This window comes from Camponotus vicinus, unplaced genomic scaffold, assembly GCF_025532165.1.
Source record: "Camponotus vicinus isolate PSW18456_S1 unplaced genomic scaffold, iyCamVici1.0 SCAF_10, whole genome shotgun sequence".
In the NCBI taxonomy this organism is placed as follows: domain Eukaryota; kingdom Metazoa; phylum Arthropoda; class Insecta; order Hymenoptera; family Formicidae; genus Camponotus; species Camponotus vicinus.
In genome coordinates this window covers 18,632,761-18,648,180 of record NW_028141946.1, presented here as the reverse complement: position 1 = coordinate 18,648,180, position 15,420 = coordinate 18,632,761, and the positions used below count along the sequence as shown (strand labels likewise).

The 15,420-nt window shown below is 27.1% G+C and overlaps 2 protein-coding genes across 4 annotated transcripts; one reads left to right on the top strand and one right to left on the bottom strand.

The window, feature by feature from the left end:
• Positions 1–260: 260 nt before the first annotated feature.
• Taf12 (TATA-box binding protein associated factor 12) lies at positions 261–2,821 on the bottom strand. Of its 2 annotated transcripts, none has more exons than XM_083080630.1 (4): positions 2,070–2,821; positions 1,529–1,851; positions 1,080–1,272; positions 261–676 (listed from the first exon to the last, which is right to left on the bottom strand). In XM_083080630.1, exons 2-4 carry the CDS (start codon positions 1,781–1,783, stop codon positions 549–551), a joined length of 576 nt encoding a protein of 191 aa, XP_082936756.1. In that variant the 5' UTR covers positions 1,784–1,851; positions 2,070–2,821; the 3' UTR covers positions 261–548. The 2 variants fall into 2 exon arrangements, with proteins under 2 accessions (XP_082936756.1, XP_082936755.1); XM_083080629.1 differs by having other exon boundaries at positions 2,074–2,819.
• On the top strand, positions 2,523–15,163 carry LOC145960905 (E3 ubiquitin-protein ligase AMFR). Of its 2 annotated transcripts, none has more exons than XM_083080628.1 (8): positions 2,523–3,281; positions 6,754–7,051; positions 8,848–9,105; positions 9,391–9,546; positions 10,176–10,498; positions 10,675–11,065; positions 11,261–11,502; positions 11,914–15,163. In XM_083080628.1, exons 2-8 carry the CDS (start codon positions 6,803–6,805, stop codon positions 12,068–12,070), a joined length of 1,776 nt encoding a protein of 591 aa, XP_082936754.1. In that variant the 5' UTR covers positions 2,523–3,281; positions 6,754–6,802; the 3' UTR covers positions 12,071–15,163. The 2 variants fall into 2 exon arrangements, with proteins under 2 accessions (XP_082936754.1, XP_082936752.1); XM_083080626.1 differs by having other exon boundaries at positions 2,523–3,304.
• Positions 15,164–15,420: the final 257 nt, after the last annotated feature.

Below are 15,420 nucleotides of genomic sequence, written 5' to 3'. Positions count from 1 at the left end.
TTTTGTAAAAAACGTTTTATATATAATTTTTTTTGTTCTTGTATGTAATATTTAAAACAAAGTAAAAATCCCTTTCATGTATGAATATGCGGAAAAGTAATAACAATTTTTTAATTTCAAGGATGCGATATATATGGTAAAAAAAATTATAGTTTCCCATTTTTCAAGCTAATTATTTTTTCCCCCATGTATATTTTTAAAAAATTTAATTTATATATAAGGAGAAATATTTTATAGATGAAATAACATGTGTGTGTATATATATTTATATATTATTTATTCACAATTATTCCTTGGAAATATAGCTTATGTTACATAAATATTTACAAAAGAAGCTTAAACATATTTACATTTTTTCATAACACAAATACATTTTTATAATTTATTGTAAAACTATAATAATATTGGCACTTTTGTGGAAAAAAAATTGATGTGTGATGAATATTTTAATTACAAATTATTCTAAACTATCAGGCAACAGTAATTAAAAGTATACAAGATATAATAGATTGATAATTAAGATTAATGAAATGTAACTTAGAAATGATTCAATACTTTTTGATAGATTTTCGTATAAGTGCTAATCTTTGTTTATGTGCTTCAGTGACAGTAGCACGTTTATATGGACGTACTTCATCTGTACCAAAACCAGGGATCCACATGTTCCAATTTCTTTCTAAAAATTAAAATATCAGATATAAATAGCATCAGTGCTCTTTGTGCAATTTATTGCAGTAAACAAAATTTTTTTAAGTAATATATTTTATAGCACTCAAAATTTATAAAGACATAATATAGATGAAACTTACAAAGACAAACTTTCTTGATAAGAATGCTATGATAATGATGTATAATGTTTAAAAATAGTATCAAATTAAGTAATTTTAATAGTTTTAATGAATTAAGTGATAATTTTTGAAAACTAAATGGAACAATTGAAATGAGCATAAAGACTTAAAACATATGAACAAGGACAAATTCATCTTGAAAGAGACAACCAGCAATCAAATTTATATTTCTAATTTATAATCTATTTTCTTTTAAATAGCATTATACATAATAGAAAATATATGACTCACCCAAATGTAACTGTACATCTTTAACTTCCACTGTATTCGCATGACGATGCTTAGCCAATAGACAAGCTGCATTTACCGTTGTTTCTACAAAATCGTCCGCTAATTGTAAAAGCATTTCTTCCACTTCTTCATCTAACTGTTCGGTAGGATCTACTTCCCTTACCAAATCTTGTAATCTTGTTTTTGTTAAAAACTAAAATCAACAGTATAATAATAGTATCAATTAGTAAATGCTGCTAAATGTTACATTAAAAAAGTATAATACATTAAGATGACCGTAATTAAAACAAGGTGATAAATCATATTACATAAAGTAAATAAGGAAACTCGTATTATAAAATACAATGCTATTCATTTTTAATTATGTTTTATAAGTGTCGTATATAAAAAATATATTTTTTATCACCTTCTTGTTTATAGAAACCTTATTTTTTACATAGATTACATACTTGTGGAAAATCGCTGAAGGAACTCGGAGTGGATGATTGTTGTAATACTTGTTTCGGAGACTGCGAAACGTATTGTGTTTGTTGAGATTGCGTCTGTGCTATAGTAGTTGTCGTGGTGCCACCAACATTGCTCTGCATATTGGGCAGAACCGACGATGCCTGATTATTAGGGCCTACAGACTGCAAAGTTCCGAGCACGGGTGTCATCTCGGAACCTGTGTTAGTTGTTTGCACGATAGCACTTTGTTGTGACATTCTTACGCAAAATTCACTCGATCTTTGTCAATCTCTCTGTTCAACGAGTATTCCACTTTATTGTAATTCTGAAAAAAAAACGAAAATTTATAATGAATTCAGTTGGATGCACTAGAAAAGATTGTATAAATTTACGCGATAACATAAATAAATAAAATAATTAATTTTACGAATTATTATTAGCGTTATTTGATTAACGATATATAATAACTGATAATAATAGTTGTCTTATTATTTTAATTATATTATTGTAAATTTATACAAGACAGTCTCTAATTGTACATACATACCCTACTGCATCGCAAATTTGCCGTTACATTTTTAACATGTTACACGAATGTTAGAGAAAGGTGTAGTTGAAACGTGCATAATATCCAATGTGATGTTGAAGCTTAAAATTCACAAAGACTCGTTATAAATCAGAGATAAGATTGTTAGCTCTTTTGTCGCGAGAAGAATAGAAGCATAGAAGAATCACCGACTTTATAGGTTAGTTCTTTCTTACTGAACTTTCTGCACTAGTGTAGTACGCTAGTGACACCGGAGCGTTCTTTATTGCGGCGGGATATGACTGAAATCCGTTCTTTAAATGGCCGCGATTGGTCAATGATGTTTGTAAACTAGCCCGGAGCGATTAAATCCGACCAATCGAAAACGCCAATAGTCTGCCCAATTGAAAATGGCCGCCTTTACGTACGCCACCATTGCGCTGTCGCGTTACCGATCGAGTTTTCAGTCTCCTTTCCGACAGCGTGCGGTGTCAAACTCCCGGTTCCGGTAGTCCCGGTGTTAACTGCAATTAGCAGCGATTAGCGGTCGGTTGATGACGCGAGACGCAATATGCCGCGTTACCCAGTGTTATCGCGCAAACTGTGAAGGATATATCGCAGATGTATCTACGGCAACGTAAAGAGAGAATATTCGCCTATCCGTCCGTCGTGCTAATCGATGAGGCGCACTTGTGTCGCGTCGAGTTTCGAGGTCTTCCATCGAGATTTCGCGATACGTTCACGATGTACGTCAGACGTCACCTGTCGGGTCCGCAATAACGGCGACGTATAAGGAAGGAGCCAGCCTCGGAAACTTGAAAAAGACTCGAGTTTATTCGTCGCGTATACATGTCGAGAACAAAACTCTGCCTGTCTCTCTCGACGTGGAAGTCATATTTTACCTCTCTCTTTCTTTCCGCCATGCTCCGTCTCTAGCTTATCTTACCCTTCCCACTTCGTCGTAACGACGAGTCTTATCTCTCGTGCGATCTTTTTCGCTTTTTTTTTCTTTCGCCGAGACTGTAATCTTGCTTGTTCTTATTGCCACGCCACGTATGGTTCGCGAGCCGGTGTTCATCGTTCTTTTTTCATTTAACTGTGCATAAGTGTATACGTACAGAGTGCTACTCCGACAACTACGTAGACGACAAAAATAACTATCACCAGCATTGACGATATTGGTTATGCGACACATTTAAGGAAATGTGTTTTGACGCCAGCCACGAAGGGTAATTTTGTTTGGTATCATTGTGTATGTAGCCATCTATTTTATATACTTCTTTATACTTTTACATTTCTGCACGCTCTCCTTTCTTCGCCCTTTAAACCGATAATATATCGAATAAGATTTATGCTACGAACGATAAAATTTTATTATTACATTGATGTTTCTTTTTTTACCAGGAAAGACTATAAACTCACATCTTCTTAAATTAATAATTTTGTAACAATTCTTTTTTGTGTTAAATTTGTATGAATTAATTTATGTTTTTAGTTTTTTTACGTTATTTAATAAAATTTAAAGTCTATTAGAAAAAATTAAAAAGAAATGTAATTTTTACTAGCTCTAGACGTTTTCATATTCAGGTCATTTTTTAAAAAAATTAGCGTAAGCTTGTGCTGTTAAAATATCTCGCTATTTTCTGTTCCTTTTAGTTAAAAAAAATTTGTAAACATAAAAATAACACATAATAATTTTGTAACATATTTATTGAATTTCTATAGGTTATACCATATTGTGCTAATTATTAAAAAGAACAAACAGAAAAATACAGTTAATTGTAAAGATTGATTAAAAATCTGCTGGAATGCACAAACATTTTTGAATTTGTCGAATTTTTTGTGTGTGTATTAGACGAGTACAACAATTCTTCTTATAATAAAAAGTCATCAAATCATTGGTTTTTAATATGTAATAGAGATTAGGAATATAAGTTTTTACGAATATGAAATATTCTCATAGCTTTCAAATTGTAATATGATGAGTCCAATTCCACAAATTGTATTAACAAATTATATTAACAAAGTCGAATATATACCAAGCAAAAAAGTATCAATATTCACAGAGATTAAAAATTATGATTAAAAATTTAAAAGTGAGAGATATTTGTTAGTTCTAATATTAAATATGTGTGTTAAATGTTGTGCAGTCTTTGTAGTATAAAAAATATATACATAATTCATAACTCACGTTATGAATTATCAAAGATAAAAATAAAAATTAGTTTTTCAAAATTCTATTGTATATTAAAAATCAATAATTCATGATCATATTTTCTTACCAGGAAAAATTGTTGTGTTTGCCTAGCACAAGTAACAAGAATTCGAAAATGTTAAAAAAAAAACTGTAGCTATTTGTTGCAGATTTATATTTTCTTAAGAACAATTATGTATTTTTTTTACATCAATTGATTCTTCTCATTATTCTGTGCATAAATGTGAAGTAAGATAGTCGAAAAATAAATATTTTACAATTAGAAATATTTTATAGTTGGTGTAAAATTATGTCAACTTAAAGTATAAGATATCAAAATTAAATATAAACTATTCCATTTTTGGCTATCCTTTTAACTTTTTACATGGAATATGAGAGGCCTTAGCGCCTATACTCAAAGTCAATTAATATTTCCATCTTTTTTCCCCCTCCAAACCCTACAAGTTTTATTTGAAATTTTTTTTTTAAATAGATTGTTTTCGAGATATTACGGTGTCTAATTAAGTTAAAATGGGATAGTGTCTGTATGTGTGTGTATAATTGTATTATATTTCTATAACCATATATATAACTGTAGAAATTATACAATAGCTATAAAAATTTGATAAATATGTTACAAAACTATTTACGTTCTTCATTTTAGATATACAATTATTTTAGGTAAGAAATGAAAAGAATTGTGAAAATTTTCCAATGGTGCAACATGGCACAATTTTTTACGAATTTGTTAAAAAAGTGAGCTTGATCGTGACAACATACAATTAATTTAAAAATAAGAAATTAATTTATATAGGTTTTTTTCAATAATAATACATATCAGTTTTATATACAAATAGTAACTTTAATTAGAAAAGAACTACATTGTCATATGCGCTATTAAGAGGGTCCTGTTAGCACGCATCCACACATATCGATCGATGCCTAGTAGAGTAACTAGCACAATTGACCAATCAGAAAGTCCTAGTGTTTGACTAGCCAATTGGCAATGTGAGTTATCAGATTACCTCTCCCCTCCAATCTCATTATGTATTTTACTGCCAGTTAAATATAAATTAAAAATGACGAAAAAATTCGATAGATATATTTTTTTTTTAAATTTCAAGAAAATCGAGTGATTAGGAAATGAAATATCGATGTTCAATGTCAGCTCGAAAAACATAGTTTCGAGAAAAACGCATTTAAAATTTTAAAATTGATTTTTTATATTATAAGTCTGGAATATATTTCAACTTAAACATTTTATTCTAAGGCCATATATATAAAATCCAAAAAGATTTTTAGATTTTTAGCTTCTTCGACCCCTTCTCAGGCGTGATGTGTGTATTTTATCATTTTTTTTTATCCATTATGGCAGAAAAGAATCTTCTGCAATTATTATAATCACAAATAATTCAAATCTAATGGCAAGCAAATCGTAAACGAATTGCACATATTCGACTAAAGAATATTCAAGATTTAAATCTCTAATTCTTACGGTTTTGCTCCACTATTTAAATATTTAAATACTCTTTAAATATGATCCTCCCTATTAAGATATGACTCTCCGTTCTATGAAAATAAGATTAGAAAGATATTAGAAGATAGGAAAAATTGGACAATGTAACAATAACATGCGCTAGAAGATCGCATGACTGCCACTAGAATGAACATATCTTCGTCAATTTTTATTATTTCCCTATGAAATTTGACAGGCATATTCTCAAAACTAGACACTTTCAGAAAAGTAAAAAAAAAATCGATATTTTGAAATTTTCACAGTGGTTTTCCTCCTTAAAAGAATATGATAATTTTAGGTCATATTAAATTTAGATCATATATCTAAAATAAATTTAATTATATGCATAAAATGTTTGATGATTAAAAAAAATCACAAAGTCAATATAGTGAAAATATTCACTCGGATCGAATTATTTAACGTACTATCTGTTCGTACGCTTTGTAGGTAGCAATACATTTGCGTTAACCCTTTTACTGATTTTACTGCGTGAAAGGCGCTTTCTACCTGTGACTCGACATGTCAATCGATGTGCATCGTCGAGGACCGTACAATATAGTATCAAAATTGCTCAATCTAAAGATTAAACTATTGTACTTACAATTAGTTACATAGAAATTGAAGATTGGAAAATAATTTTATAAAACTGTTTTTACGATATATATATTTATATATGATTAAATAATTATTGTTAAAATTTTATATATATAGTGTCTCATTTTAGTTAGAACAGGCTAATATGTCAAAATAACAGGGTTTTAGAAAAAAATGTTTTAGACAAAAGTTGTAGGGTTTCGAGGGAGACATAAGATGATGTTATTGGTTTTATATATATATATATATATTTTTTTTTTCTTTTAATTTTTTTTCTTTAAATCTTTATTACTTTATTACGAAATTATCATAATTAATTGCAAATAAACGTATAAAATGTATAAGAGGAAATAATTTTTGAATTTAAAAATCTAATACAATTTAAATTTGATTGCAGATTTAAAAGGTGCTTCAACGATTAGAAATATTTCAAAATTCTTCCAATCATGCCGATGGAATTTTTAGACCGATTACCGGTTCCGAACCTCCGGTTATACACCACCATAAGCTTCGCCATATTATCCTGTTCTATATATTATGCCACTCAAATAATCAAGGATCCTGCTTGGAGAACGAATCACACGCATATCGATGCTATAACCAGAGATGAAATCAATCCGACGGATCCGAGAAGTCTTGGCATGCATTTCAAAGAACTTTTAGAATGTATGGTTGATGAACCTGTCTGCATCTGGGTATGCTTATTCAAAATTACTGAATTTGAAAACATGTATTTTAAGTATAAAATACGTATATGTATTTAAATTTTTCATGTATTCCTTATTTGAATCTTTCGCATTTTTCAAAGATTTTTTGATAACCAAAAATTTTGAAATATGTTCTTCTAAATTCTACCAATATCTAAAGTGTATATACTTTTAAATTTTATAACACACACATATTATTATGTATAGAAAACAAAATTTTATAAAAGTCATCTATATCATCTACTTTTTAGTTATAAAAATTATGAAATTTTGCAAAACTTTTTCATTTTTTTCTAATAATAAAGTAAGGATGCATTAATTATTATATATCGTGAAAAAATGACGATTAAACAGATGATTTATGTAATGAGAAATTTAATAACAGTTTTATATGATATTAATGTATTTGGATCATGCGATCTAAATAAAATCGATAGTTCTGCTTATGTGACATGTCTATTGATTTTTTTTCTATTTGAGAAAAAAATCAATATTTTCTGATTGTTACATAACAGTCTGAACACTACATTTTCTTCTTTCTATTTCATGACATTACGTGTCTCGTTACAAGTTCAAGATTATGCAACTATCGCGATCATGTCTAGCTATATTGTATTTGGAACGAATAGATATTCTAAACTGAGTTATGCATTACACTATATTTAGGAAACTCTTAATGCAAAACTTGTGTTCCGCGTCCGCATTTGTGTTACGTAAATGTAATAATTTGCTTCTGTGTTATACACAACATAATAAAAGAAAAAGTATTCAAATAAAGTACCATTTCGAGATTGAAGGATTCCGCGTTATTGCACTTGTTATTTTATAACAATATCATTTAGTAATTGAGCGAATTTAGTCATTATTAATGAATACTAATACACTTATGATAATTACCCTATCTAAAATATTGTGTTTAATATTTCCCGTTTAATTGCGAAATACTTGTGCGAAAAGAGAAAGTACATAATCAGTATATTATACAACATTATGTAATTTTTTAGCATTTCATGATATATTAGAAAAATTAAACATATTTTATGAATTTAAAAAATTATTTTTTGTGTAGCAAGATAAAATGAAAAAAGTCTTCATATATTTAATTCGATATTTTTCAATACATAATAATATTAAAAAGATAATACATTTAAAAGTTTAATTTAACTTAATATCAAATAAATGTAAAATAATTTGCATAATTTTATTAAAATTTTCTTTTTCTATTTTATGACGTATTTCAACTTTTCACGTCAAAATCTTCCAACAATTTGCACTTTAAATAATTCACATATTTCGAAATATTTGGCAGACATTGAAACAGAAGATTTGAATTTAAAATTAGATGGCCTTTTTGCTAGTTGGCAACAAACAATATAGTTATTGCGACTATTCATTATTTGTGTAGCATACATATCAGAAAACATTTATTTTATTTTGTTTTTAATATGTATGAGATACCAAGAGCTAGTTGTGGAAAAAAAACTGAATTAAAATCTAAAATGTATAATTTATTTCTTGTTATGTATAAAAATTAAAATTATCAATACTAAAAAGACTGAGATTAGATTTACAAGATTCATATACCAATTAATAAATTTTTATTAAAAAATTTTAAATATTTTCGAATTATGTTGAAGAATATAACTGTGTACGTGTATAAATGAGAGAAATTTTTTAAGAAAATTATAATCTATTTTTTTTTATTTTGTAGATATTTCTAATAAATTACATATTTTCATATGATATATCTATTATATATTTAATAACATCCTTTTTTTATCCAGACTTTGATCAACATGGCTTATTGTGTGTTGATTCTTCTTGGCAAATCTATTCAGAAGCTTGTGTTTGGCGAACTACGTGTTTCGGAAAGACAACATTTGAAGGATAAATTTTGGAATTTTGTTTTTTACAAATTTATTTTTGTTTTTGGCGTTTTGAATGTACAATACATGGACGAGGTCGTACTTTGGTGGGCATGGTTTACGGCACTCGGCTTTCTGAGTCTTCTTAGTCAGCTTTGCAAGGACCGATTTGAATACGTGAGTATAATAATAAAAATGAAAGTGTCGTAGAGAGATATTTTAGCCACCTCATCTTGCAAAATATAAAAACATTTTTTATTACGCATTTAGTTACGCACACACGCATGCACGCTCACTCATACATATGCTCATTGATTCACTCACATATACAAATGCTAACGTAAGATAAACGTTGGTATATATTTTAATATTTTTGGTCAAAAATATTTAAGAATTAACAATTAATAAATTGTTATACATTTCAAGAAAGATAATGCTCAATTTATAATTTTTATGTTTCAGTTATCTTTTTCACCTACCACACCAGGATGGAGTCATGCACGACTTCTCGGATTATTGGCGGCAATTCTTGCTCTATCTTCATTCATGCTTCTATTATGTACTGCAGCAGCCTTTTTCTTCATATCTTTCAACACTTTTGCTTTTATGGCAGCTGAGGTAAATCGTAGCACTGTATACAGTCATCATTATCAGAATATTATTTAATCTTTAATTTTATTTATTTATACAAAATTCTAAAAAAATTAAAATTCTAGATAAAAGATAATGTATTTAAAAATAACTAAGAAATACTATTATAATTTTTCAATTCATTTGAAGCTTAGTTTAGAGTTTATAGCAAAAAAATTTTTTTTTCTTTTTTTCTTTCAAAAACGTTTTTAAATTGCTTATAATTTGGAAACGTTTTCGTCAAGAAAAAGTATTAATTTCAAATTCAACATTATTTAAATTAAAAACCTGTTAATAATGTAATAATAATATTAAAAATTTATATACGTGTATTTCTTGTATTAAACAAATAAATCTCAGATACAAATAATATGTAGAAATGAATGAAAAACTCAAAATCACTTATTTTTTTTTAAATATAAAAAATATATTTTATTATATTATTTTATTATACTTTATTTAAATTACATCAAATTGGTTCCCAATTATGATTTAAGAATCTCTTATATTTTAAAATAAGATTGAAAGAGAAATGCAAAATTTATTACATAAAAGCAACCTAATATTTGATTAATCTTATCTTGCTTATAATAATTATTTATTCTGGTCTGTGACAGTGCATCCTGCTTGGAGTACGTACTATTCATGTGATGCTACGTTATGTGATTCATTTGTATGATACACGTGGCGCTGGTACTTCAGCACAACGCTCCTGGGATAAACGTGGTCCTTTGACCTACTATACGGATTTAATTTCGGAATTGATTGTGTTGGCAGTCGACTTTCTTCATCATTGTCACATGCTTTTATGGAGTAACATCTTTCTGAGCATGGCATCATTAGTGATTTGTATGCAACTTAGATATCTATTTTACGAGATACAACGGAGAATCACGAAGCACAGGAATTATTTAGCTGTATTAAATCATATGGAGCAAAAGTATGTAATATACTTATGTTATAATATTAGTGTGATTGCATTATTAATTTTATCATAACATTAGAATTATTTGAAGCAAATTCAAAGACGTATACATGAAACATATAAAAACTAATAATTTCTTAAAAAATGAAATTACAATTTTTTGAAATAGTTGTAATTTCTTGCATTTTTAGTTATCCAATGGCTTCGCAAGATGAATTAGCCGAGAACTCTGATAATTGTGCGATATGTTGGGAAAAAATGGAAAGCGCTCGTAAGTTACCCTGCGCACACTTGTTTCACAATTCGTGCTTACAATCCTGGTTAGAACAGGACACATCGTGTCCCACTTGCCGATTGGCCTTGAGTATGCAAGCAAATCATAGGGAGAATGCTCCGGAAATACCACCTGAACCACAGACACCTACAAGAAGAAATGGCAATCATTTTTTTCTCTTTCTCGACGGCTCAAGATATGTATCTTGGTTACCTAGTTTTTCCGTCGAAGTCTCACATAACAGACTACGTGGTAACATCTCTACATTGGCACATACTAATTCTCAGATGGACGCTATGGCAAGACAGGTATTTGCTTTTATAAAATTTAAATTTTGAGTTGTATAAGACTGAGTTATATGAATTTTTATTTTATACAAAATATTTTATAGAAAATTTTATAAAAATTGTTTATTCTAATTTCTAAAAAGGAGAACACAATATATAGTTAAGTAACTATATATTTGCGGAAATAACAAAAAAGAAAAAAACATTCTTTGTTAGGTTCAGCAACTTTTCCCTCATTATCCTCGCAATGTGATTCTGGAAGATCTTAGAATGACTCGATCAATCGAATGGACAATTGAAAATATACTTGATGGAGTATTAACTATACCGCATCATGTAATCGAAGAACCACAAGCAGAATCCGTCCCACAGACGCAAACGAGCATGACAAGTATTATGCCTAGTTCTTCAGTCCAAAATTCGTCGGATCCTAGATTCGATATTCCATTTGCTGATAGGTAATGAAGATATAAAAAATAATTTATATTTAAAATATAAAAAATAAATTATTGCATAGGAAATATTGTATATCCTAGCATTTTTATTTATTAATAATTGTTCTGATTACACGTATGAATTTGTTATTATTTTATTTGCTATTAGTTTATTTAACGACTTTTGTTAGAAATTTAAAAAGTATCAAATCTTCTCTAAAGAAACATCATAAACTGATATTATTTGAACAAATATAAATTGTATTCGTTTGAAATGCATATATTGGAGATTAGGAATCTTAAGTAAAAAATCAAGAACCTAGAGAGATAAAAAATTTTTCATGCTAATAATCTAGCCATCATTTCTTTAGTAAAATTTATATATATATATATATATATATATATATACACACACACATATTATTATTTTTGTAGTGGAGAAGAACCTTCCAATCTTGGTGGACGTTTCTCGAAATCCTCTGCTGAGAGAGAACTTATACTTCAACGACGAAAAGAACATATGCGATTAACAGCACGTAGAAGATATCTAGAGAAGCATCGGAAATCTGAAATTGAATCGACAAATTCATAGATAATGAATATTGAAAATATTACATCTTAAATAAAATAAAAGCAGCCATATAAGATCTGTTATATTATTTTGAATTTAGTTCAATTTAGAGTTTTTTTATAGTTGATGTAAAATTGGCAGGCTGCAAATTTTTTCTTTTCAGATAAACAAGATTGTAGACAACATATGTACTCTTTGCTGATGACTGATCATTAAATATACAGCAAGAGTGTAATGAAAAATGTTTTGCGTATTTAACAATTAGTGCTCTTAATGTTCCAAAAAAAAGAAAAAAAGAAACGGCAAGTTAAAGTCACAGTCAAGAGATTAGGCATGACAATTTTGCTAAGAATATCGAGAGGTTGTGAATGATATACTCATGAACGATTATTAACATTGTGCTAACCACTCAATGTTGTAGTGATGAAAAATCTACAATGAGTCAAATAAATTAGAGGATGAAAGATTAAGATTTTTACGCAATCTTACTTAAACACCATACCATTGGTGAAACTTACTAATGCCTACAGTGATGTATAATACATACAGTTTAGAAAATAAATTGTTAGAAGATACAGTTAATCTTATTAAGGGCTCTTTGATAAAGCTTATATAAGTTGCATTGTCATTCACTTTTGAACAGATTAAAATCTTATTTTAAATTATCTTAATTTTCTTGTACAATACTCCTCATATAATTTTTAAGATAACAGTAAATAATTTACATACAAATACACCAGAGTATAATCTTTAATTGTAATAATTATACCAAATCTTAATTTAATGTATGTATTTAGTGCCATAAGTGAAGTTAAAGTGTGAAATGTGCCAATTTAATAAGCATTGATTTAGTTATACTCAGTAGAATTTTAATAATTGCTTGAAAAAGAAAAAGAATTGGATATACATATACACACACACAAAATTGATGTGTGTGTGTGTGTGTGTGTGTGATATATATATATATATATATATATATATATATATATATATATACACATACATATATATATTTATATTTATATATTCAGAAATGTTTCCTTAAAATTTGACTGTATCTTTGTCAAAATTTTACTATTTTGTTGTAAAATTCATATTATTATATTTTAATCTAAAATTGATGATTATACTTTCTCTCTCTCTCTCTCTCTCTCTCTCTCTCTCTCTCTCTCTCTCTCTCTCTCTCTCTCTCTCTCTCTCTCTCTCTCTTTCTCTCTTTATCTCTCTAAAGTATATGTAAATTATTTCACAAAAATTTTAGAATTATAATAACAAATTGTAAATATTGTGTAAAATTTGGTTTCATGTATAATATGGAATAGAGTCTGGAAATTTATTAGATTTGAATATTTTCATGGAGTATTTAATAATATTGAATATATTAAAATTGAAAAAACGTAATCGTAAAATTTTATATAGAGCAGATTTTTTTTTATATTAGAGGTACCCAATAATAATCCTAACATTTATTCACAAATAAAGAAAATGCGACATTTACAGAAAATTCTTTGTCACACATATCTATAATACCAGAAATTAAACTCACCAAAATTATACATTTATTTTTATCATAGTAGCATATAAAGAAACTATCCTAATAGTAGAATTTATTAAATTTATTAAATTATAGATAGTCATATAATCTTATATAAAAGCGATATTAGTCATAAAAGATACATAATTTGTCATGTTGTTCAATATTGTTTAAACTAAAAATTATTCTTCATTGCTTTTGCATCGTGAAGGGAATTTATCTCTGAAAAGGTTTAATATAAAACATCATCTTTTAAGCTCTATATAATAATTAATGAGTAACTTTTATTGTACTTGAGCATTATTTTTAATTTTACACACACTAACATTTACACACACATATACACACGTTTTCGAGAAAAAAAGAAGTATATATATATATATATATATATATATATATATATATATATATACTTTAATATTTTACGGCTTATTAATTACATAAATATTAATAACATCTACACTTTCAGTTTCAAATTTATGATTATGTGATAGAATTTGTGACACAAAGATTTATGTATATTCGTATATGCACACATGTACGCATCTGCATTCATAACATATATTCAAAAATATTTGTAGGATATAAATATGTAATGTTCTGCAACTCGCAATCATTTTTAATGACAGGTTCTCTGAAATTTTCAATATTATATTTTAATAATCAACTTTTTAATTGGTTCTATTTTTCAAAATTCATTTAAAATTAATTAAATATTTATATTGTTATCTACTCATTTCTTTAAAGTTTGTGAAAAATCTTTTTTTTTTCATTGATTTGTAATTCCTAAATTATAAATGCTTTAACATTTTCACTCAAAGAAAATCGATTTCAAATTCATCAAAATATCTTTTAAAATTAAGATTGCAAATTGTAGATCATTTTATCTGTATAATATTCGTACATTATAAAAATTAGTGTAAATCTACACCTAATAAATGAGGAAAAACTTATTTTATTAAAATCAGCGCGGACATTTACTATTATATTAAAACTTTATATGCATTCATCAAAATATTTATTTTATCAATGTGTAAGAGTTGCATACAAGTGGGAAATAAGTGATAAACTATTGTAAGATAATTTTTGTTTGAGGCAATTTTTTTCATATATTGTACAAAATTTATTATTTTTGTTAGAACTCTCTCGCCTCCCTACAATATTATATTAATAATAATTGCTTTTCTCTCAAAATGTTTACATTATTTTATTTCATAAAAGCAAATCTCTCATTAAAAATTATTAAAATAATTTAATTTATATTTTTATTATATTTGCCTCACATGTAAATAAAATATGGAAAATTAGAAATGAATATTTTCATACAACTAAAGATTAATTGAAAATTATATTATTTCTAAGAAATATAATATCTAGCTGGTTGAAGAAGGGTACTAAGTTAAAAAAACAGTCCAATAATGCTTTTCTAAATCTCTCAAAAAGTTATATCTAGTAGATTATGAATTTTTCCTTACGCACTTTGTAAATATGAGAGGTGTCCTATATCTTCTCTAATGTTATATTTATCTTTCACTTGGCATTGTACACAATCAATAAGATAAATAAAATGTATTATAGATTGTTGTAGTTATATTTACCTATTCTAAATAATATAAAAATTCCTATATAATTGTTAGTATACAATAATAAACACATTTTATTATTGTATGCTAAAATAATAAAAGAAGTAGATGACTAAAAAATTACATAAAAATATTATTTTAAAAACCTTAATAAAAACCAATCTTTTTAATTTTATGAATAAAAGCAATAACATAATTTTCTAAATATATATATCAAATATGTATATTATAGTATATATTATATATAAATTCTA

What these genes read in the sequence shown, in the direction of transcription:
- Taf12 (XM_083080630.1), bottom strand. Translation starts at nt 1,783, where the DNA reads ATGTCACAACAAAGTGCTATCGTGCAAACAACTAACACAGGTTCCGAG. An exon ending in CCTTCAGCGATTTTCCACAA is followed by an intron (nt 1,273 to 1,528) that starts GTATGTAATCTA and finishes TGTTGATTTTAG; the next exon opens with TTTTTAACAAAAACAAGATT. An exon ending in AGATGTACAGTTACATTTGG is followed by an intron (nt 677 to 1,079) that starts GTGAGTCATATA and finishes TTTAATTTTTAG; the next exon opens with AAAGAAATTGGAACATGTGG.
- LOC145960905 (XM_083080628.1), top strand. Translation starts at nt 6,803, where the DNA reads ATGCCGATGGAATTTTTAGACCGATTACCGGTTCCGAACCTCCGGTTA. An exon ending in TGGACGCTATGGCAAGACAG is followed by an intron (nt 11,066 to 11,260) that starts GTATTTGCTTTT and finishes ATTCTTTGTTAG; the next exon opens with GTTCAGCAACTTTTCCCTCA. An exon ending in GATATTCCATTTGCTGATAG is followed by an intron (nt 11,503 to 11,913) that starts GTAATGAAGATA and finishes TTATTTTTGTAG; the next exon opens with TGGAGAAGAACCTTCCAATC.